This window comes from Alligator sinensis, unplaced genomic scaffold (assembly GCF_000455745.1).
Source record: "Alligator sinensis unplaced genomic scaffold, ASM45574v1 scaffold138_1, whole genome shotgun sequence".
Taxonomy (NCBI): domain Eukaryota; kingdom Metazoa; phylum Chordata; order Crocodylia; family Alligatoridae; genus Alligator; species Alligator sinensis.
Genome location: NW_005841862.1, coordinates 4,311,448 through 4,336,757, shown reverse-complemented (window position 1 = coordinate 4,336,757; position 25,310 = coordinate 4,311,448). Strand labels below are relative to the sequence as shown.

Here is a 25,310-nt window from a genome sequence, read left to right as displayed (position 1 = left end):
TGTAGTTTTTAAGGGCCTGATAAATCCTTGTTTAGATGCCCATTCATTCTTAATATAAGTTTGATGAATGCCCATTCATTCTTAATATAAGTTTGTAAACAGGAGAGATGTCATAAAGATTTTAAAAGTGTTCAATTAAAAAATAAAAATAAAAATACAGACTCTGTCAAAATCAGTTGTACAGAAAAGCAATGAAATCCAACCAGAGGAGAAATGGAAGAAGCCCCTGGCCAGTGTGGGCTGGCACTAAACTAAGTATTTTCTAGTTGCTCAGTCTTTCATTGCTGAAGGTAAGAAAGCGGTAAAACTGAAAGCTATAGAAGCTATAAAATTGGTTCTGCTTGGATGTAAAATAGGCAACCGCATAAGAAAGGGCAATCACAATAAAGAATGGATTATTGGCAGTAAATCTGCAGTGTACCAAGTAGCTCTCAGTGGGTGTGTCTACACACACACTTTAATGTGCAGTAGCCTATTTTACTGCTCGTTAAAGTATGACCAATAAAATAGGCTACTGAGCATTAAGCATCACTTAAATCCCTGCACATTCGTTACTGTGCATTAAAGCAGCCTAATGTGCATCTCTTTAGTACCTCACATTAGAGGTACTAAACTTAACGCACACTAGTAAAAACGCCTTAATGCACATGTAGATGAACCCAGTTTGTATTTAATTTTGCTTGTTGAATTGTTATTACATCTTTCCTTTTTTACAAACATGCTTTCTTTAACATTCTTTCTGACTGCATCAGTTGGAAAGGTTGTTATCGGATTGTCAACTAGCATGTGCTTTCTATGCATGCACTTTTGCCTCCTGCTTATCAGAGAGTCAGTGCTCTGCCTGGTGTCAAGTTTGATTCAAACTGGTTTTGTCAATAGTGCTAGCTTACACCAGCCTACAATGGAACAGCTCAGGTGTGAATAAGCATGGACTTTGGCTAACTCTCTGTTTTCCATGATGGAGTATTAAATTAAACGATCTTCAGGTAGTGCATATCTAGGTTGTTCTTTTGTCATCAATGCCTCTGATTTATACCAGCTGAGGATCCAGCATGAAAGCTGAGGAAAGACTGGACATCAGGTCTTGTTTCTTATGATATTTCATTGTAATTCTGTGGGTTTGATGATGGTATTTGATGGCACAAGAGATGAGAAATTTGATATGGAGTCTGTTCTCTTGGGCAGCATTTTGAATTTGGTCTAGTGACCAAAAATTGCTGCCACCTGATGGCTTTTGGGTGGTCTCTCTGAAAGTTGCTTAGGGATTTCCATTCAGTATTCAGGAGCTGAACTCTTGTCCATTGATGTTATTGTCAAAACTACTATTGACATGCACAGCAGAGGGTCACACCTTTAGTGTAAAAGTGTCACTGACAGCATCCCCACAACTGATACTAATTGGTGGTTGCAAGAGACAGGCCAAGGACCAAGGCTTAGTCTACACCAACCAGGGCCATCCAACTGGTGACCTGTGGGCTGCATCTGGACTGCAAGGGGCTAATGGACGGTCTGCAGTCCTTGCCTGGCTGCCACTCCCTACATTGCTGAAGCTGCTGCAGCAGTGGCAACTGGGATCTTTGGGGCAGACAGCATCGTTGGAGGCCTGTGCAAATGGAATCCTGATTAAAAATCTGGGCCTGCTTCTACTTGAAGGATAAAAGTCTTGTAAATGAGACTTATTAGTGAGGCAGAGAGAAGGAAGTTTCCATGGTTGCTGCATGTGCAGTAGATAAAAGGAGGAAGTTAATTTTCAAAGCTTGAGGCCCAGCATTTACCATAAGCACTACATTCCAATTGTTTATTTGTTAACTATGTAATAATGCTTAATGTGCTTCAGATTGAACAAGGAGGGTAAGAAGATGCCAAAGATGGGGTGAACCCAGAGCCCTCAACCTGGGCTCTTCTAAAATTTGAATAAGTTTATATCTCAGCTTTAATATGCCAGTTTTGTTTTCCAATCCCTAGATTCAAATACTCCTGATCTTTGTGCAAACCAGATTCAGATACCAATCTGCAATTCAGCTCCAACTCTATCCCCATGCGTGCTTATCAAATTAGGCATTTTCCTTAACCTTTAAAAATGGTATGTTTAGCATTTGCTCAGGCAGAAGCTGTTCAAATGTGGATCAGCTCATGACACAAAAGTTATGTACATGGAAACATCAGTCTCAAAAAGCTGAAGACTCAACTCTGCACCCACAGACAGGCAATGTATTTTTCTGCTGGGAACATCAAGTCTGTCTGAAATTTCTATCTTTCTCAGGCTAAATCTGCATAATTAGTCTAAGTATTTCACACTTTACTTTTAACCCATTAGATTTATTTATTAAAAAGCTTGTAATGACAATGTAGATATGCCCAACCAATACCCTTTCAAGCCAAGAGAACTACTTGGAATTAACTAAAATCTCATTTGATTGATTCCCTCCCACCACGTATTGACTTGTATTGAAAATGTTAGTCCCTTATATTTCATTCCTTGCAGCCGCTTTAAATCCCTTGTCTGACATTTTAAATGTACCATGTAGGTTCCAATCCACATTGACCAGAAAAGGCTATTATACAATTTCTGACTTTTCTTGTTTGCATGACAAAGAGAGAATGGCAAATCCTCCAATTGGGCCAGATAATCACTATCCTGTGAAAAGCCTGCAATCCACATCCCCACCTGTTTTTCAGCTGAGCTTCATTCCGTTTGCTCAATTATTTTATTTTACGTGTACAGCCCATATATCTGCTTCCAATGCACATTTGGCAATGAAGAATCTTCAGCTTAGATTAGACATCAGACATGAAGCAAGTTACGTTCTGATCAAGAAATCCTTGCTGCAAAAGAATCTGTGGAGAACTTTCACTTTACATAGCAGTATTTGTTTTAATAGCTTTTGCTAGTCAATGGGACTACTTAGACATGCACAAATTAGTAAAAAAGATAAGAGGACTAGAATCACTCTCCTGATCAGGTTAAAAAAAGAAATCAGACAGAAGGGCAAATCAGAACGCATGGCCTATCACTGTTTTACAACCAGTGATCCTCCTCCCTCTGAAAACATCTCTACATTCAAAGCTACAATCAGTTAATTGTTGCAGATTATTTACTGTAAAATCAGTATGTCCAGGAAAAAAATTGTAAACCATGGCTTTACCATTGGCCTCCACTCAGATGAAACTCTGTCAAATCAACACTCAGCCATACGAGCATTGTGTAACTTAAATTATCACCTCCTGGTATACCAGTGTTCAAAATGTCAGTGTTACATCGACATGTGTGAAATGTTAGGGGATTGAAATATTTTAAAGTATTTCGGATTTCAGGGTGAAATCTTCCCTTCGGTAAATTGCAGGAGCTGAAACTTTTGGTGTTGTTTAAAAGTACAACTGTTCAAGTGAAGTGGATATTTTCTCAGTTTTTGCATGATGTGGAAATCAGTGTGGTGAGGTGGGGGTGGTTGGGCAGACCAGTGAATCTGGTCTCCAACAGTAGCTAAAAAAATACCTCTGTATAATGAACTGCTCTTTTAAACAAGTTATATTGTTAAACCTACAAGAAACCATAAAAATAGCAAGGATGCTTTTCTGAAATTTAAAACTTGTACATGTTTGAAGTTCTGTGGCTTAGAAGTGTCTTACCTGGCTTAAAAGGCACTAAAAAAACCAACAAAACACTAGGATTTATGATTATTTGGTCCTTGTAAAGAGTTTGGTACAATCCATGAAAATCAAATCAGTCCCTGGCACAAAAAGTTTATGATTTAAAATTAAATATTTTTTAAAGCTCTATTGTTCAGAGACTGAACTTTCAGCTGTTCCACTGATGAATTATGCATTGGAATTACATTATCTTCTATTTTAGGCTGTGAGTCCTTTGTGGTCTAGGACTGTGTCTGCCTGTACAAGTGGTACAGTACGGTGTATATTGGTGAGATATATAAATAATACATTCAAACTCTACAGAAATAGTTCAATCTGGCCTACACTAAACATGAAACATTTCCAATTGTCTGGAGCTTTTGTGGGGAACAGTTAAAAGGGAGCTAAAAAGAATAGAAATCCTTTTCTAAACCAGGTAACTAGAGGCGCCTTGATATTCTTGTATTAAGTTCACAGTACATGAAAGTGTTAACATGTTGGGTTACTCTCAATGGGGCAGCAATTCTTTCAAGTCCTCTACTTAATTTCCACTTGTGGAATTTGTTGTGCCAATGGGACTAGACTGGCTATAAAAAGCCAGCACATTAGATCTCCTTCTCACACAGACAGCTTGTGTGAGCAAGAAGGCACCTCTGCCAAGAGCAGATTCCAGGAGAGAGTGACCAGCTTGTTCTTTCCTGATAAGCTATTTGGCAACTGACAGAGGATGAGCGTGAGGCTCGGCTGGCTCTTCTGTGCGCTCTGCCTATCCATGACTGTCGGTGGTCTTACCCAGCAGGGGCTCAAGGAAACTTTGCTGCAGAAACTGCAGCTCTCTGAGGTCCCTAAACTTCAGAAGAGAGATGTAATGAATCTGGTTATCCCAGAGCACATAAGGAACAAATACATCTCCATGCTGAGGCATCACAGAGTGAAGAGAAGAGCTTTGCCAAGTTTGGCTGGCATCCTGAGAGGGATTTCTGGCAATGCAGGTAACACCGTTGAAATTATTACTGTTAGCTTAGCAAAGCCCCAGATCCCGACAGCTGCTGAACTTGTGGGGGCAGGCCGGGGATGGGACTTGGATCCACGTTTGCATCCAAACTTTCTTCATCCAGTGTTAATAATAGGCTGAAATCAATTATTTGGGGATTTTGATACGACTGTTTCTGAAATGGAACTTTGTCTCAAAACACCTTTCTTTAATTAAGCAGGATAATTTAGGTTAATAAAGATGACCACTTAAAGATTAACATGTTAAAAAGGGGATTATAAATTATACATGCTGAGTAGACCTTGTTAGAAAATTGTCTTTGCCCCAACCCTCCCCCACTGGAAAATTTAGACAAACATCAAAAAAAATAGTTGTTGGCCAAAATATTTGGTAGAAAAAATAGATTTTTCATCAGAAAACCTTTATTCCCCGCTCTTCCCACCCCATTTCCTGGTTTGAAAAAAAAATTCAATTTTTTTTGTGGAAAGCATATCCTTTCTATGAAGGTGTTTGGTTAGCTAAAAACCCAGTTTTCCACTGGAAAAAAATCAACAAAAAGAAGCAACTCTGTCTGGTATATTAATGCTACTTATAAGTTAACTCTTTTAAAATCTGCTTTTTTCAATGATTTTTTGTAGTACTCCAAGGCAGATAATAAAAACTGTTTGTTTTTTTTAATTTTATAAATTATAGCATTCTGCTTTTATACCACTGGAGTTTTTGAGTTTGGGGGGAAATAATATAGTAAAATTTGAGATTCCCTCCCATTGTCTCCCTAGTGGCAGTGGAAGATGATAAGGGTGTTTGTAAGTTATTGATTCACTGAAGTCATTAGAAAAGGTGTGTTTGGTATCTGCTTATAAACTCAAGCAGTCACTCTTTGGAGCATAATGTGAGCATGTTGTAATAATTGTGAGTGAAAGAGAAGCATGACAGCTTTGTGGTGGGAATGACATCAAGGTCTCTTTGTTATTCCCAATAAACACAGACATTGCTGGAGAAGTTCTCTATTTGGACACCACACGCCAAAATCTGGTCTTTGACATGGAGGGGAGGATACCTGAAAATAGTGAGGTCACAATGGCTGAGCTGAAACTTTTCAAAAAGCCCCTGAACAGAACAAACATCCCTTATAAGCAATCTCACAGGCCAGTCACCAATGCCAGAGTCAGTGTTTATTGGGTTCAATGCCAAGCTGATGGCACCAACCGAACTTCATTGATTGATTCCAGGTAAGCAATAATTCTCTAGTGGGGATTTGGATTTTACTGGACCTTGTTCTGATGTTATCTGCACTTGCCTAAATAAGGAGAAACTCAGTGAACTTGGTGGAGTTACAACTGTAACCGATCAGGGTAAATGAAAGCAGAATTAGGCATGTAGCCTTTATTTGTAAAAAAAAAAGTGCCCAAAGCAAGGACTCCAGGATCTGACTCTATATCCTCTTTTAAGCCCATAATAAAAGGAGCTTCTTTATTGCTAGGAAGACTGAAATATTCAGTTTGAACTGACTATTTCTATGATTGGTCTGAAAACCATAAATAATAATCACATTACAAGATTGCAGTTGCATCAAGTAGTCAGTTCTAGTTCTTCTTTTCACAGCCTTCTTCTGCATCATTCACCTCTCTTTCTCTGTCTCTTTTGAAAACTTGGCTGGATGGCTTTTTTCTTTTTTTATAGATTTCTTTAATTACTCCTTATTACTAGGTACATTCTACATCTAACTCTCATTCTACCCCACTGAAGTCAATAAGAGCTTTGTAATGGAATTCAGTAAGAGCAGGATCAGACACAAAAACTGTCAATTTAATTTTTGGGTGGGACTTTATGGACTGCATTCAGCCATGGCATTAACAGGTAGGTATAAGTGCCATTGCTTGCAAAGAGAGCTGCACTTATTTATGCTGCAGCTGAATATGGCCCTGCACTGTCAAATCTCTAACGAATAATGAGTATTTTGATATGAAGGACTGTAATAATCCTTTAGTCAGAACATCTTGTTCTCTCGATTTAATAGAAATTGTACATCTCTCTTAAAATCTAATCATTGATTTTGTTCTGACATCTGACTAAGGTTACCCAGTAACTATTATTGAGACATCAAGAAGTGTGACAAACTGGAGGAACCAAATGCATCTGCATACCTTTTGTGTAGCTGCAGTGTCTATAGGCATTGCCTGGCCAAAGGACGATGATGATGAAAAGGAGGAAGAGCAGTAAGAGGAGGAGGAGTTGCAGGTCCTGTGCCATCAGTTCTCTGACAGTCAACCTTTTTTTTTATCCTTACCTTGTCTCACAGGTTGGTTCCAATAATGGAGTCTGGTTGGAGGAATTTTGATGTGACCCAAGCAGTACATTATTGGCTAAAAACTGAGAGGCGGGGACCGATGCTACTAGAGATTTGGATTGAAGGAGAAAGGCTAGGCAGCTACGCCTCAGAAATGGCCAAAGTTGTGCGTTTTACCTCTCAGGACCCTTTGGATAAAGCCATGGGCAAACCTGAACTGGTGCTTTATACCCTCAACCTGGAAGAATACGGGTATGTGTCAAATCTAAGTCTGTGCTGTGTGTGGTATTTTGTTGCTGGCTTACACTGGAAAAAGATTTTCAGTCGAGATGACCCGAGGCCTTGATTTAGTTGGGATATTTCTAGAATGGGTTGGTGCAAGAAGAGATACGATTGGACCACAAAGGTTGGACAAAAATCTATTTCCAAGCTTCCCTGAAGTTTGGAATATTTGGATCTGGGCTTTCCATTTGGCCCTCTCTAGAGGTAGGAGTTTGCTCTGAAGTATAGAGCTCAATTTAGTCTACTACAGGATTTAATTAGGGTCCAGCTCTAGTTCTAACATTTAGCAAGTGATCATTCATACCACAAAAACTTAGAATGTGGCTTCACTCTAGAGCTTTTGAAAGGACTGGTGTGTGGGCAAAGGCCTCTTGGAGAGAGACCATGTACAATGGCAAAAAGGTGCTTTTGCTTCTGAAGCTATGCCACCACACCAGCCAGCATTAGTTATACTGGCAAAAAAGTTGTTTTGCTGACATTGTTGTATCTGCTCTGGAGGGTTGCTGGCAAACCTATGTTAGGTAGGAGGTGCGGTGTTTTCAGAACTGTAGTAAGAATATATACATCAGCAAAACTTTGTAGTGTTGACCAAGCCTGAAGAAGTAAAGATGTTAATTGAATTTTTAAAGACAGAAAAGGATAGCTGATTCACTACTACCTTGCGCCTTGGGTAGCCATTTATGCAGAAATAAAATAAGTGCAGGGAGTTTGTTGAGCATTTCTATTCCGAGATGATAGTTTATCTCACTCATTTAGTACAGGTATAAATCACCGCACAAGATTTAGGGCAGAGAGAGACAGGCCCAGAGGGTTCAGTTTCCTCCTTAGAACTCAATTATTGAAAATGTAATAGTTGGGGCATGCCTCCAGTTCCAGGACACTCTTCTCCCTGTATTTTTTTGGACTCAGTTAAGAATGGGTTTGAACATGGACCTTAAATCTAACCATCCCTGATTTCTATGAGCAAGCTCAAAATCCAGATCCAAGCTTTGCAGTTCAGACTAATTTCTAATGTTACTGACGGAGCTATTTCTTCAGCTCTTCAGTGTGAGTCCTGACTTCCAGTCACAGAGATAATTTTTGGCTATGTTTTATGATAGAGGGCCTGGAGACTGTAAGGAGGACACCCCAAAGAAGAAGTCAACTTGTTGTCGGCAGGAACACTATATCAACTTCCGAGAGCTGACCTGGACTCAGTACTGGATTATTGAGCCGGCAGGATACCAGGCCTATCACTGTATGGGTGGCTGTATGCAGCCCAGGAACTTGCTACGTCGATTCGGCTATGGGGAGAGAACTTGTGCCATTGTGGAGAGCTCCCCACTTCCCATGATGTATCTTGTCAAGAAGGGAAACTACACAGAAATTGAAGTGGCTGAGTTTCCTAACATGATCATAGAGAAGTGTGGCTGTGTTATGGACAATATAGCAGTGGTGTAGAGTAAGCATATACACCCAGGACCAGACTACTGCTGCCCAAGGAAAGACAAGTCCTTTCCTTGCTTTCCAGGCCAATTCAGAGGCGGTCATAATCCTAATGTGTGCTTTCTCTGGGTGCAAGGTGCAGGCAGATGCTGCCATCCACAGCATATACTCCAGAAAGAGGGCATAGATGCAGCAAAGCCTCTCCTTTGATGCCAGCTGCACCCTTTGAAATAACCCCAAATAATTTGAGATAAGTTGCTGGAACTGCATTTGTTCCTCTTCAGGAATTCTGCTTGCCTGTGGGTGCATCTACATGTGCTATTCATGGTTTTTGGCTTTACTGTGCAGTAAATTTACCTGCACATGCAGTAGACTAATTTACTGCACAGTAAATGCCTGCACATGTAGATGGTGATGCTTTACTGTGCAGTAGATTAGTCTACTGTGTAGTAAAGTGTCTTGTGTAGACATGGTCTATGTCTTCTGCACAGAGTACCCCTGTAGACATTGCCCCAGCATTATGCCCCTCCATGCCCACCATCATTAATGAAGCAGATGTGGACAGAGGAATGCTGCATGTTTACTATATGCACATGTCCATGCAGGTAGTGTGAGTGTGTGTGTATAGAAATATGTACATAATACATGTATAGGCATGTATGTATTTTGTTTTCATGTATATTTTCTAAATATGGAGCCTGATTTTATGCCAGTGTAACTCCACTGACTTCAGTGAAGTTACTCCTGATTTGTATCAGTGTAAAAAGCAATCGAATTTAAACCCATAATGGAACACCTGCAGATGAAAAAAGGAAATGACAGTGACAATTTCCAGCTAAAGTAGTATCTTGCCAAGTAGTTTTAGCTATGTGTGGAAATCTGGTGCTCACCAATTTTGTCCATGTCAGTCCTGAACATCCAAGCACAGTTATTTTGAATCACAGACTGGAAGCACTTACGTGTATATACTGTATAACTTGAAGGTGTATATGTCTGACCTTGTGTCATCAGCCAAGTACAACTTCAGCCCGCAGGCTAATATACATAGTTACAGGTTCTGATCCTTCAGTCCTGAGGTCAGTGCAAATGCTGGGAGAAAGGATTACTCTCACAGTAAGGATTTTCAGGATCAGACCTTTATTTTTTCAGATGTAAATTACAGCCATTCCAATGTAGGGATATTGTTTCCCATCTTGTATATTTTGAAATATGAGGAAAACAATAAAGTATAAAATTAAAACACAGGTGCCTTTTGTTGATAACTATTATTAACGATAAGTCTACTTTTATTGGTTCTAAATTTGCTGTATTTCAAATTAATTTATGGTCTTTCTGATTTTGTATCATAAGAAAAGCCAGGCAAGAGTGCCAAGTGCCGCGCTATTTGGCTGCTGAACTTTTCAGTCGTTCTGTCCAGCTCTACTAGGACTGTACATGATTCTTGAGAATCAGGTCAATATTTTTTCCACCAGTCTGACCTTTCTGTATAGATAGGGAACAAAACTAAAACAATAATAGAAAATATTGGGAAACCAAATGTTCTTATTCCAGAGTTTTTAGTTAGTTATCAAACATATGTTTGACTTTAAAACCAAAAAACCATCATTTCAAACTATTTATTAGGCTTCCAGGAGTGTTTCCTTATAACATGATTATTTGTTTCTTAGTCAGAATTCTTTATTGGGATTTCTTGTTACACAGTCACAAACTCACACTTGCATACTGTGTTCTTACCACAAATTCCGAATTTCTGGTGGTCTGTTCTTTTCTGGAGCTTTTCTGTTTCAGGGATCCATTTATGTGAGAAAAATGATGCAAGATCAGGATTTTGTAGTATCTCTATTATCTGGGAAATGAAACTCCTTGAACAGACTTAGCTTGGCATTATTTCCATCTCTTGAATGGCTTCATCAGACTGTAAAATCTTCATCGCTATTACCTGACGTACAAACAATAGGAATCAAACTATGTCCTAATGTACACACATATACATGCAGAATATGTATATAGTAGGGCTGACAAATGATTCAAAAAATTAATTGCAATTAATTGCGAGACTAAAAAAAAGGTGCAATTAATTGCAATTTTGATTGCACAGTTAAACAACAGTCAAAACCCACCATCCAACAGTCTAGAGTCTGCATCCTGAGGCTCCTTCCCGCCATCACCAACAGCACACAGCTCTGATCCCGGCCCACCCTGTGCCCGCTCTGGACTCGCACCAGCTGGAGCAGACCAGCCAGAACCCATGTGAACAGCCCGGATCCCAACCCACCCTGCACCTGCTCCAGACTCACCCGCCCATGATGAGCAGCAACGGTGGTGGCCAGTAGGGCTGTGCAAAATTTCGCCACCAGTTTTGTTTCAACGCTGTTTCAACCTGTTTTGAGGTCAAAACATCAAAATCAAAATGAAACAGATATGATTGAAACAGCCTTAAAACAAAACGAGGCAAGTCGAAACGTTTCACCGTTTTGTCTCTGTTTTGACGTTTCGCCCATCGGCTATAACGGGGAAGGTTGAAACAGTATATAACTTTGTCATTTCAGGCCAGATTTGGATAAAACTTGCAAAAATGGTAGCCCCTTCTGAGGGCATAAAGTGTGCCGTGTTTCAAAAAGATGGGTGCAGGGGGTTCAGAGAAACTGCCCCCCAAAGTCTTGAAAGCAAAACTTATGCCACATGTATGTGTTAAGCCACAGCAGAGTCAAAACTGCAGGCTAGGAGTAATGGTCACAAACTCCTGGAAGATCATTTCAGGCTCATTTCAGGCTCAACATTAGGAAAAACTACTTCAGAACTAGGGTGTCCAGACTGTGACCATTACTCCTAGTTTTCCCCAAGGGTGCCCTCTGGTGAACAACTGTTCACTGAGCCCTAGATGCACGCTTCTGATGTAGCGGTAAGCTGCTACCAAATCCCCTCTCAGCCTTTTCTTTTTCAGGCTGAAGAGTCCCAGGTCCCTCAGCCTTTCCTTGTACGGCTTGCTGTGCAAGTCTCTGATCATATGGTTAGCCCTTCTCTGGACTCTCTCAAGCTTTACCACGTCCTTGTTAAGGGGCAGAGCCCAGAACTGGACGCAGTACTCCAGCTGCGGTCTCACCAGCGCTGAGAAGAGCTGAGTAGAACAGGAGAATCAGTTCTTTGCAATGGTTTTGCTGGAGATGCATCAATTGATGCATGCCAGCATATTGTTGGCCCTGCTGGCTACAGCATTGCACTGCCGGCTCATGTTCATACTGTGCTCAATTATTACCCCCAGGTCTGTGGTGGCAAGTGATGGGGATCTTCAGTCCTGCTACCTGATGAGAGGCAGCAGTTGCATAAGCACCCTTGTCACGAGTTTTGCCTGTCAGCAGCTAGGGGTGCAGGGCCCCAGAACTCCCCTGCACCAATCTCCTTGACAGCTGGCAGGCTTAGTGGCCTCTTGGCCTCAGCAGGGCCTAGCAGCCAGGCCTGCAGTAGTTTCCCCTCCCCCGTGCCCCAAGACAGACACAGCTACACACTCACCCATGACACGAGTTTTGCCTGTCAGCAGCCAGAGGTGCAGGGCCCCAAAACCCAGAACCCCTGGACCTATCTCCTCAACAGCTGGCAGGCATTATGGCCTCATCAGGGTCTAGCAGGCCTGCAGCTTTCACCCTGCTGCGCTTTAACACACACAGTGTCATCCATGTCACGAGTTTTGCTTGTCTGGAGCTTGAGGTGTAATTTCCCCCAAGCCCCTGCATCTATCTTCTTGAAATGTGGCAGGCTCTGTGGCCTCACTAGGGGCTACCACCCCTGCAGTTTTGACCCTGCTGTGGCTTAACACATTCACAAGGCATGAGTTTTGCTTTCAAGAATTTGGGCTGCAGTTTCTCCAAACCCCTGCACCTATCTCCTTGAAACTTAGCAGGCTTTGTGGCCTCCACAGGGGCTAGCAAGCCTGCAGTTTTGACCCCGCTGTGTCTTAACACATACACGACACAAGGTTTGCTTTCAGGATTGTGGGGTGCAGTTTGTTCGAACTCCCTCCATGTATCTCCTTGAAACTTGGCAGGCTTTGTTGCCTCAGCAGGGGCCACCATACCTGCAGTTTAGACCCTGCTGTGGCTTAACACATACACGTGACATGAGCTTTTCTCTCAAGTCTTTGGGGTGCAGTTTCTCTGACCTCCCTGCACCTATCTTTTTGAAATGTGGCACACATCATGTCCTCAGAAGGGGCTACCACTCCTGCAAGCTCCATCCAAATCTGGCTAGAAATGACAAAGTTATAGGCTGTTTCAACCTTCCCCCTTATATCCTATGGGTGAAACGTCAAAGCAGGGTAGAAATGGCAAAACATTTTGACGAAACAAAATGGAACAGCCGTTTTGACTCAAAACAAAAGTCGAAACGAAACGCTGTTCTGTTGAAACGTCGAAACGCTGGTTGAAATGGAACACTTCTGTTTTGCACAGCCCTAGCGGCTGGGGAGAAGCTGCTGCTCACTCAGTGCAGGGGGAAAAGCAGCCTCTCTCCCTTGCCAATACCGGGCCCTTCTTGTTGTAGCCACCCAGAGCACATGCCCAGGCTACCCTATGGCTCCTCTGCACTGCCACTGTTGGGTGGCCTGAAGGCAATAGTGATGGCATTGGAGAGGAGCCGCAGGGCAGCACGGGGATGGGCTACAGGTGGCTGCAGCAAGAAGGGCCGCTTTTCCCCTGCACCAAACAGCAGCTTCTGCCCACCCCCACCACTGCTGCCACTGCTTAGTGCAGGTGGGCAATCCAAAGCAGGCACAGGGTGGGCCGGGGTTGGAGCTGCACATGCAGCTTCCATCCAGAGCTGGTCCATTCTGGTCTGCTCTACCGGGCCAAGTCTGGAGAGGGTGCAGGATGGGCCATATTTTGCCCACTCCTGGTGAAAACAGATATGTATCATTAATGCCTGTTACAAAAATTAATGTGTTAATTTGTTTTGCGTTAATCACATACTTTAACTGCAATTAACTGACAGCCCTAGTATATAGATATATATATGATCGCGATCTCACACATCTCTATATACACATTTACATAAATGTGCACATTGCCATAGCCCTTCACGTGTTCAGATAGTTGTTTACATGTATGTACTCGTGATTATCCTGCCAATGTTGTGTATGTATGTGTGTGCAAGTGCATATGTACCAACACTCTATATCAAAATGATCTATGTTTTTTATTCTAATCAAAGCATGATTTTCACAAATGGTTTTTAGGGGTACTGGATGTGTCAAGAGACTTTTAATTAGATTTGCAAAGTTCTTCCAAAGCACCAGTTCAAATCTAGCCCAGCTTGACATTAAGCAAAACTGGTGCGCTGTGATGAGTGTTCAGTGGCCACTATGAGATGCCTCTGGTCTTCCTTCTGGGTCCATGCCATACTGCCGTCCCAGCAGCCCTGACTTAGCCAATGCCAGGCCTGCAGTCTCAGAACTGGAGATTTGGGTTTGGATCTTTCTAAGGTCAAGGAAGAAATTGAATCCAGGGCTCCCACTTTCTGGGTGAGTGCTCTAACTATAAGGCAACACTATTTAAGACGGGGTCCTACTCTAGCCAAATGTTATAAGTGGCACTTGCCACTGTTGTGTGAGGATTCTAATCCTGTTGGTGTGTCCTAGATGTATTTTGAGAATAACTAAATACTGTAAGCATACCCACATGCTATGTAGAGACCCACTTAGTGGAACAGGCTTAGGCACTGAACTTTTCCACACCGTCAAGGTGGGGGCAGTTCCAGACATTCATAGAGGTGCATCTCCAGATATGTGAGGTTTAAATTCAAATGGGGCAGCACCTGTGGGTTTGGGTGCCTCCAGGATTCTTTGGCAGCTGGGCAGTTTTCAGAATTTCAGTTTTGGACTTGGGGCTTAAATTCCACCAACATTCCTTTTTGGAACTGGCTCCAAAAATTTGCAATTTTGTTCTCCCTGTATGGACAGCAGCACTACTTTCCTGACTCTGAAAGCTTTGTAAAGCTGAATTCTGCCCACTACTTTGAAATCCTCAGCTAAAAGGCTTAGGCATGCGCATGCACACATGCGCAGACATGCGGGCGCGGGCGCACGCACACACACACACACTTTCTAGATGGAAATGTTGAGATTATAACCCACAGGATATGATTTCCATGCCTTTCTATAAATACTGTAAAATGTAAACATTTAGGGCAAGATCCTGTTTCACCTATTGGGTGTCTACATGGGCTTAGGTGCCTAAGTGTGAGTGTATTCCATTCTATTCAAGTCCCTGAAAATCCATTAATGCCTCTGATTCTGAAACATGAAATCATCCTACCCTTAAGACTGAATCACAACAAAGTATTCAGGAGAACCAACCACCCACCTATTAGAGTTTTTCTATAAGAGTTTTTCAGAGACTGGAGTGGGGTGAAATTAGACCACACTTTAGGCACCTAAGTCCACCTACGTGTCTAATAGATGGAACAGACTCCGGCCCCTGTGCCTATTAAAAAACAAAGTATAAACATTCCTCCATATTGTAAAAAGCCTTAACCCAAGGGCACTAGGTTCATGCATTAAAAAAGACAAAGTGAATATGATTAGAATGGAAAATATAATGATAAAGTAGGAAGAATAAAGATAATGTATGGTCAGGTCATGTGGCATACACAATGTTTCCTTTGATCTTGTTTAATTTGGTTCTGCATTTTTAACTCCAGTACATTTCACAGTAAAAATGAAGCTGACATTGGGTCTGTTGAGGTAAAGGGAGGAGAGAGCTGAGAGTTTTGGAAAGGAGTTCCCATGATGGATCAAACCTCTAGGATGAAAGGAATGTATGAAATATAAGACAAAAAGCTCAGCTTTATCAGGAATTGTTTCATTGCCACTCACTAGTACAGCAACATCTCCCAGCTCATCTCTTCAATCCACCCCAACCTGTTGTAGGTATCTTCTGTTCAACAGCCTACAGTTTTAACATATGTGCATATTGTAACACACAAAAGCGTATTGAGCTGTCATTTTCCCCTCTTTCATTTTCATATCTCCCCTTTTGAAGGAAGACCAAAGTTTTTTCAGCAGACAGTTTCAGCTTAGTTTACACTCAACTTTTTATCTCATAAAAAGAAAGAGCAGAGGGAGGCACTTACTAAAGCAAATGTGGTGTTGAAAGCATAGCTCTGGGACAGGACACTGGGAAACAAAGGAAAGTACATGTTAAAAAACTGAAAGCAAAATGGAGTGGAATTAAATAATCTGGAAATAAGAGGGGCTCTTGCAATCAGACCAGTACAAGCCAGGCTGTGTGCCCCCACTGACTGCAGCAGGGCTCTGGATAGCCATTCATGGGACGTTATTGCAGGACGAGGATAAGGGCCCAGATTTTTAAATATCATCCAATATTAATGGTGAAAAGAGTCACAGATATGGGAGAGACATAGATGCCCCACAAATATGGACATATAAATCTATGAATCTATAAATCTATGAATCTATATAGACATATTTTTTATCTCAACAGCTCCATTAATAGATACTTACTATCAGTTTCATCTTATGTTGGCATCTGAATTTTTATCCTAAAATAATAATGTTAACTCTTACCTTTCATTAGAAGCATTAGAAAGACACTTTCCACTTAATTATGGAAAAAGATGCTCAGCCGGTATGAAAAAAACCCAGGCACCCTTCTTGATTTACAGTAGTATAAAACTGGCTTAACTGGGCACATCTACATGTGCCTATTAATGCGCAATAAATTCTGGAGGTTATTGCCTCGGAGCTTATTGCTGCTGGGTGGATTGCTGCATGTGTGCCTGGCATTGCAGCACATTGAGCTGGGGAGAAGCCCTGGCAGGCAGGAGGCTTGTGGGGATTAGCCTGCCAGCCCGGGGCTGCTCCCCCCAGCTTAATATGCTACAGAAGAGCTGGCTGGGGCATAAGGGTGCTTCAGCATGGGGCTAGCAGGCACGTGCACTGCTGCAGTTTTTTACTCTGCAGCAGGATAGTACTTGTATTTACAAGTTTACTCCAGCCTAATAGGGGCATACATGTAGATATCGAGACATTTACTGCACAGCTAATTAGTCTACTGTGCAGTAAATGTCTCATGTAAAAGCGCCCACTGAGAAGTAGCTCAAGCCCTGAGTACAAGACAGTGTTATAACATTCTTTTAGGTTTAATTAATTTCTGCTTTTTTTATGCGCACACACACTTAATGCTGAGTAGTTAAATAGTCCGACTATTGCTCACATGCTTGAAGTTAAGAATGTATATGTATTAGGGCACTAACTAGCACTGTCTCTGAGAGACCTAATCTTGAATCTGAGGGTAAGGATCGTTTTTGCTTAGTTGTATTAAGGTACCAATATGTGCAGTGCTGAAATTCCTAATGACACTGCCTGTGGGGACATAAGTTATATGAATGTTCACTTCAGAATTATGTGAAGATTTCTTTCCATGTGACTAGGGTCCCTGGGTGCTAAAAGTAATAGGGATGATGAAAATGCTGATATGACTTTATTCGAGTAGAAGGCAGGGCAGGGTGGCACTTTATTTATTAAAGTAGAAAAGATTAGGTTTCTTTCTCTGCATTATTTTATTATTATATTTTTGGAGGAAAGCTAAACACAAGATATTGAGAACAACTTATTAGATGCGATTCACAGATTAATTAAATTGCTCTCCTTGTCTTTGATCGTCAAATCTATTATCATTTTAACCAATGTTGCTCTGTTAACAGGGTAAGTGGCAACCTTATCTGCTGGTGAGACTTTATTCTTCCCTCCTCCTCTCTTTTGCATTTGACAAAGTCCTGCAAAGAGTGTCTGACACTTAGGCTTTCAAGGTTGACCTAACTGGTAGAGTAAATAGAAAGGCAAATGTCCAATCCACATCTGAACAAAGGTGATAATCAGTGAAGATCCACTGGGTTTCTGCTGAGAACAGCTGGAGGCTGGGGAAAGGAACTCCAGACAAACAAAGAGAAGTGGGGGAGGAGGGTGGGAATCAATAAGTAGACCGTTTTTAGGGCACTGTGGGATTCCTTCAGTGTTATCATTGTCTTTAGATGCTATTTCACAAGCTCTGACTACAATTTCAGCTTTTCCTTTTTCATTTGATGGAAAATGAAAGGGCTGGACTGACAGAACTGGGCACTTCCATCTTCTTGCTACTGACAAAGTGACTGCAAGATAGGCGCTTACTGTATTGTGCTCATGTTAGCACTCCCTATCCCAGCATACTTCAGCTGTGATCCACGAGGACCACAAATAGAAAGTAAGTGGGTAACTCACTCTCTATGACTCAGGTAGTCTTTTAGTCTCTCTACTGAGATGCTCAGTGATAGGTGACAGTTGGACATAGTGCATTTTGTGGCATGTCTCTTGGCACTACACTGTCAGTGCAAAGATGAAAGGGGATGGATGTGCTAGAGCTTGGAGGGAGGGATGAATAAAGAAGTGAGGCGCAAGAGCTCATCCATATACAGGCAACCCCCACTTAGCGCTCTTAATTGGTTCCGGGAAAACTGAGCGCTAAGCGAAACAGCGTTAAGTGAAACCCATTTCTCCGTAGGATTTGATGTAAGTAAATATAATTAGTTCTGCACCACCTACTGCCCCGCCGCCGCCGGATTGCTGCAGGCTCAGGACAGTGTCCATGCCCCGCAGGCGAGTGCATGACTGGAACAGGGCACGGGCTGCAGCCCGGGGGCGGGGGGAGCTCCGCAGGCTCGGGCCCGCTGCGGTCTGGAGCAGGGGACAATGCGCACGTGTCCTGCCAACCCAGGCTCCACGCTCACGCCCCTGCCCACCTGCCCCTTCTTGCTGCCACCGTCACTCCTCCCCACCTGCCCGCCAGCCGCGGGCTCCTGCCGCTCTGCCCTGGGCACCAGCCCGGGCTCCATACTCATGCCTCCTTCTCCCCATCGTCGCCCCGCTGCCGCTCCTCCCCGCCAAGTCCAGCACCACGTGCGGGAGCAAGCCCCGCTCTCGTGCCGGCCCGCCCTGCTGTTCCCCAGCCCGCGCTGAGCGTTACAGCGAAGCGCTCTGCACGCTAGGTGAAACCTCATTTTAAATGAGCGCTATAAGGAAACTGGTAAGCAAAACCGCATTAAGTGGGGGTCATCTCTAATCAAGAAAACTGCCAATAGATTTGGTCTTTGCAACCTGGGCTGGATTTGAAAAAAGACCCCGTGCTGCATTACGAGCCTCTGTGGCAATTAGTGACTGGAGCAGAGGATTAAGACATGGAGGCATGGGGGTGTCTTTCTGGCCTTGTTAACCTTTTGTGGGTTTACAAGCGTGCCACTGACCCACCTATGATAAGCACCATGTGCAGGGGAGGATCCGGGGTAGTGAACTAGTATGGACACAGACCCCCTTCTGCTGTAGCCCCCATCCTGACCCAGAGGCACGGGGAGCTCCATGCTGCATATGGCCCCCACTTCAGCTGCTTCAGGACAGGCACGGGGCTGGTTTATGGGGCTGGTCTGGCCCAGTCTGCAGACTAGACCCACACCACTCATTTGATACCCCTGTTGTAACACTAACCTTACTAGCCCTAGGTGGGAGACCCCTCCCAGTCCAACCATAAAAACTAGCTTAAAAACCTCATCCTTAAAACAGGCTAGGAGATCCCCAGCTGCTACAACTCCGAGTATAGCAATGTGGTGGGAGAAACCTCCCTAAGGTTCGTTGTCTAGCTGTAATTTGATAGAAAGACAGCTGTTTATTTGCTCAAGCAAAGACCATAAAGCCAGTAAAAGGCAAAATGGCCCCCCCTAAAGGGTGAGGCGATATTTTTATACTTATTACAACAAGGCAAGACTTACAGGGTTAACAAAAAAGCAATACTTGGGCGGTGCTTTTCAAATCTTTGTAACAGCATATTTCTATTAAGCTGAACTAGCACTTTTTAAAAGCTAAAAGTTAAGTAACAGCAACATTATAATATGTTAGCAAAACCTTACACAGTAGTAGATACTTCTCAAGGACACAACCAGTGCACCCAGAACAATGGCTTCCCTGTCTTATCTTGCTTTTTGCTGTAGCTGATTTTTCAGCACACAGACACAGAGATACTTGCTGCTTTTAACTCAGAAAATGGTTAACACAGTTAAAATGATTACTTGACACAAGCAAAGGCTTAGCTATCATTTTGCCTTGTGGTCAGCTGCATTGCTAGGCCACAGGTCATGCCTTGTATTCAGCTGTAAAGCTAATACTTCTTAATAATCCAAATTATTGTTAACCTAACAGTATGCTATCAGAAAACTATTCTATTTCAGGGTAATAACAAACCTGCGCACTACAGCAAGGAGCCCTACCAGCCACAATGAGTATTAATGGAAAGCTATGCTGCATTCCTGAGTATCTACCAACAGGCTTTGGGGAGTGCTACATACAGGGTGAGGACACACATAACAACTACATCATTCCCAAATGGCACTGATTGGGAACTGGTTCACGATTGTATGAAGTACTATGACTCCAACACCAAGAGGTGGGACTTAGTACCAGCCCAGCATCTCTTACAGTAGGTGAGTCAGAGGAAGTACTTGCACCCATGCTTTGGGAACATCAGTGGGTGGGTGACCTGTGGCTAGGGTTGTTTTCACTTTTCTGCTTGTTCCTTGTTTCCTAAATATGAATACAATAAACATCAGTAGCCTGCAAGTGAACAAAGTCTGCTGTGTGCCTGTCTGACTTAAGTGCTTGGACCAATGCTTTTTGGTTCCCAAGGGCTGGAGGGGAATGATTAAGAGCCATGGTCAAGCTGGGAGTGAGGAACAGCTGGCTGTTAGAAATAAATCTTTTATTGAACAAGTAGTGCAAGGGAGCTTGTTGAGCCAACGAAAGAAAAGGGAGCAGTAGAGTTCAGAGAGGCCAGTTGCAGCAGGGTGTGTTGGGGGTGTGTAAAGAGTGATGCAATGTGGGATGCCTGGAGGACTGACCAAAGCCATGTTACCCAACTCTTGGTGTGCAGACGTAACTCTAAACCAGTTCACAGTGAGCCAGTTGAAAATAGTATTTGATTTTTCGGGTGCACTTTTGAGCCATTCTAGGCAGATTTAAACCAGTTTAACAAGTGTGTTTGTCTGTCCACTTCAGGTTTAAACTGCATTTATACCTTTCAAAATGTTATGTGTTTCCATGGCCCAAGTCTGCCTGGGGTGTGCACTTTCCAAGACTGTTGGTCTGACATTAGAGCAGCTGCAATTTGTTTGGGATGTGTCTGCGTGGCCAGAATGCATGTGTTCACACTTCATGCCCTTCTTCCATTTTGCCTACCCACAGTACTCTAAGCAAGCATGGAGAACTGATTTTGGAACACAAGAGGCAGCAATATGCTCTCAAAGCACCTGCTCATAATGTTTAGAAAGGAAAATTGTATTATGGGGATTGTCAGTCTTGTTTTTGAAGAACTCTCCATTTTCATTCCTGGTGGGTTTTTGCCCATTTTTTCCCTCCCCATCAATTTTGTTTATTTTCCTCAGCTTTAAGAAGTGAAGTACTGAGTATAGATATATGTTACCAACTGTAATTTATCCTCTCTTTGCCAAAATGAATGTAATCAAGTCATGATCACTGGTCCCTAGGTAGGTATGAGCTTCCAGTCCGCTGATCAATTTATCCTTATCCATTATAATGAGGTCTAAAATGAATACAGAATCTTACATGCTAAAAAGGTGTCATTTGTAATTGTTGGACACTCCCACCATGTCTTGCTTCTAGCAGCATGAGACTTCCAGCACATCTCCCAGACTGACATTCCCCATAATACAATTTTCCTTTCTAAACATTATGAGCAGGTGCTTTGAGAGCATATTGCTGCCTCTTGTGTTCCAAAATCAGTTCTCCATGCTTGCTTAGAGCACTGTGGATAGGCAAAATGGAAGAAGGGCATGACGTGTGAACACATGCATTCTGGCCATGCAGACACATCCCAAACAAATTGCAGCTGCTCTAATGTCAGACCAACAGTCTTGGACAGTGCACACCCCTTTCAAATCTGTAATGATTTGTGAAAGAACACTGCCTGCACCCCCAACCCACTTGGTGGAGCGCTTTACAATAATCAGCGCCTCCTTATCTTCAGGCTGCATTCACTATGTTAATCTGTAATGTCACTATAATTAATTAGTCATCTAGAATGCCAGCTGTGAAGTGCCTCTACTCTACACAGCACTGTTTCTAAAAGCTCCAGTTGTTAAAAACTTTGGAGAAACCCTCTATATTTAAAAGGAGAGCAGAGAATGGGAGAAGATGTGTTTTGTGGAGGATTTCAAAGTGTGTTGTTCTGTTAGGAACAACAACCCCAAATGTCAAAATCCTCTATAAAAAAAAAAAATTCTCAACAAAAATTAGTTTCAGGTTAATTTTAAAAGATTTCATTTAAATGGTGACTTCTTAAATGCTTATAACATTTGAGGCAGACAAGGTTCCTTGGGTGAATTTGATATCTTTTATTAGACCAACCCAAATGGTTGGAGAATAGTTATTAAGCAAGCTTTCGGGTTCAAAAACCCTTCGCCAGGCTAAGGAAGTTTCAGCAGTTGGTGTGTGCTCTTCCTGGATGGAATGAAAAGTAAAAACCATTCCATCCAGGAAGAGCACACACCAACTGCTGAAGCTTCCTTAGCCTGGCGAAGGGTTTTGGAACCCGAAAGCTTGCTTAATAACTATTCTCCAACCATTTGGGTTGGTCTAATAAAAGATATCAAATTCACCCAAGGAACCTTGTCTGCCTATGTCTTTAGACCAACACGGCTACAACCCAAACCCCTATAACATTTAAAACATTATTCAATGACTTTTCAAAGTATCTTGTTCTGAAAATGTCAAGAACAAGTTAATAAAACAGAGAAAGGTAGAGTTGGAAGGGACTTCAGCAGGTCATCTAGTCCTGCTGTAGGCAGCATCATTCCAATCTAAATCATCCCGTACTTAAAATGGAGATGCTACATCCTGTCAAGATTATTCATCCCCATATACAGTGAAAAAGATTTCCTAATATCTTTAATCTGAATCTCTCTTGTTGCAGTTTAAGACCAGTACTTTCTGTCTTATCCTCTGTAGACATAGGGAACAATTGATTGTCATCCTTTCTACATCCACCTTTAATCTTCTCTGGACCATGGGTGTCAAACCTACAGCCTTCAGAGCTACTTCATCTGTCTCAGTGGGCTACCTGTGGGCTACCAGAAGTAGGAGGAGGAGGGAAGGGGGAACTGACTAGAGGGGGTATGGCCTGCTGCAGAATCCAGGACCCTGGTCCCCTATGGACATAGCCATCAATGGCAGGAGGGTAAGTGAGGGCTCTACTGGTACAGCCTTGCTTGCCCTGTGGCCACCAGTCCTACTGCTACCATCTCCACTGCTGCCCCTTCTGCCCCATCCCCTGTGGTGGATTTATCCCACAAAGGAGCCCCATGGGTCAAATCCAGGCTGGAGCATGGGGTGAGTTTGACACCCTTGCTCTAGACTAAATAATCCTCATTTCCTCTCTGTCAGATTATCTAGACCCCTATTCATTTTGTTGCCCTCCTGTGGACTTTTTCCACATCATTCTCAAAGTGTGGGGCTTAAAACTAATATTGGTCATAGTACTCTAGGTAAGGTCTTACTAATGCTGAATAGATTAGTAGCACTTCCTGTGACTTGCATAGGACGCTTCTGTTAATTCATCCCAATATGCTATTAGCTTTTTTTGCAACAAGATTGTTTTGTTGACTCACTCAGTTTGTGACCTGCTATAATCCCCAGGTCCTTCTCTGCAGCCTAGCCAGTGATTCCCCGTTTTGCATGTGTGCATTTGTTGTTTCATATTTAACGTACTGGTATTTCCCCTTACCAGTTTTTTGTCTGAAAAAACATTATAACAAAATCAAAATTATTTTGCAAAGCTGGCTGGTTTTAGAAGGACTTGATTTTCTAATGGAAAAAATTAATCCTATTGGCTGCCCTTGAAAGGAGAAGTTACAGGCAACTTAAAGGTTGTGTATAACTTTAGGGCCAGGGGCTTTAGTGTTGCTAAATCATTTTGATAACTTTATAACTAAAGCTTTCTTTTCTAGCTTCTATTGATTGGCAAAAGTCTGCCTAGTAAGTTTAGACTTACCTTTAAAGATTTATGCCTGAATTATTATTAATTACTGTGATTACTTAATCTTATGGTACATGAAAACATGATTTTTCTCTCAGAGATCATACAAGAGCTGGTCTACATAACCAAGTTTGAGTGTGACAGTTTTTAAAACAATTTAAGTTAAACTTACGTGAACTCTTCTATAGACTCATATAGGCCTTGGTTTAAGCAGATCCATTTGGAAACTAGTTTTGTCTATCTATGACAAATACTGTTCTACAGTTAAATCCATGTAATCCCTAGTGTAGATTCAGTTATATTAGTATAAAGGAGTAGCTATGCTGGTATAAATATTCTAACTGTATCTACACCAGGATTGCAATGGTACAGGTGTATCAGAGGAAAAGAACTTTAACCAAATACTTATAAAAGTAGGCTGAAACACAGACCTGTCCTTAGTCAGTTTAGAGATCGATTTTTGGTAATGGTTATATTACAGAGTCCCGGAACTTCCAAGTAAGGACTGAAAAAATGAGCCCCACTATGCTGTTTCCTCTATATGTGCATACATACATGCATATTTTAACTTATACTGATGCTTTGGTGAGATGTGGATCCCTGTGGAAGGAAAAGGCCTTCTAAGGGTTCTGAAAATGTTCTTCTCTAACTCATTTTATTACCAGTAAACTCAATCTTCAAAGGAAACCCGAGACAATACTACAGATCTTCATTAAAGGAAGAGACAAACTTGAAAAGATGCTCCACAGGAGAAGTCCATCTGACAGACTTCTTGCTTGCTGAGGGGTTGGTGCAAGGCAGAAAGAGTTGTTTCTTTTAAAAAATATGTACTCTTTTGTAACAAATGTAAGGCCAGATGTCAGGGTGCCAGCCTAGGAATCCCATATAGCAACACAGACAGCAGCAGCACAAACTACTTCATCCAACTTCAAAAACTGAACAAAAAGAACCAACTCTACTAGTAAGAAAGCAGCATTTTCTTTAGATAGATTCAATACTTGAACTTTCCGGCTGAAACTGCTCTAAAGTTGGCTCCCTGTCCAGTGGGAACACAACGGCAAAAATCACTACATGTTGAGGGACTAGTGAAACATTAGGATGATGTAAATATATTTGAACATTCTCCCTTTGCATTCAGTCTCTCTCTCAGCAGACTTTTAGACAGCCTTAAGCACTTCATCTTTTTGTTAAGGGGTAATTTTTACATTTATTGTGAAACTTCTTGTTATGAGACTATCTTCTGAGGGCTGCCTTCTGGGAATATAATATCCTGGTCCTACAGCACAGAACACATAGCATTTTTTGAGACATGAACTTATTCCTGGTTAACTCCTTATGGAGATTCACTCCCTGTGCGGACACGCTTATTCTGGAATATGAATATGAGTGCCATGTTTCTGTTCAGCTAAATGCACATTATTCTGCAGCCCAAGTGATCATGCTGGAGTTAATCTAGGCCAAGTAACTCCATGATCCCTTCTAGGGACAGTGGATAAAAGGCCCACCTTTTTCTCTGAGCTCTGGGACAAAATCTTGCCTTTCGTAAGTGAATAAGAATATTGCAGTTGATGTGGCCTTTGGGTAATCTACACTAAAAGAGTCCTGCACG

The 25,310-nt window shown here is 42.2% G+C and overlaps 1 protein-coding gene and 1 long non-coding RNA gene across 2 annotated transcripts; both read left to right on the top strand.

Moving 5' to 3' along the window:
• Positions 1-4,275: 4,275 nt before the first annotated feature.
• LOC102368332 (left-right determination factor 1-like) lies at positions 4,276-8,677 on the top strand. The gene is made up of 4 exons (XM_006016567.3): positions 4,276-4,622; positions 5,613-5,856; positions 6,927-7,166; positions 8,297-8,677. Exons 1-4 carry the CDS (start codon positions 4,358-4,360, stop codon positions 8,634-8,636), a joined length of 1,089 nt encoding a protein of 362 aa, XP_006016629.1. The 5' UTR covers positions 4,276-4,357; the 3' UTR covers positions 8,637-8,677.
• Positions 8,678-18,440: 9,763 nt separating this feature from the next.
• LOC102368170 lies at positions 18,441-24,394 on the top strand. The gene is made up of 3 exons (XR_322998.1): positions 18,441-18,691; positions 19,884-20,135; positions 24,367-24,394. It is a non-coding gene; the product is annotated as an uncharacterized LOC102368170 (long non-coding RNA).
• Positions 24,395-25,310: the final 916 nt, after the last annotated feature.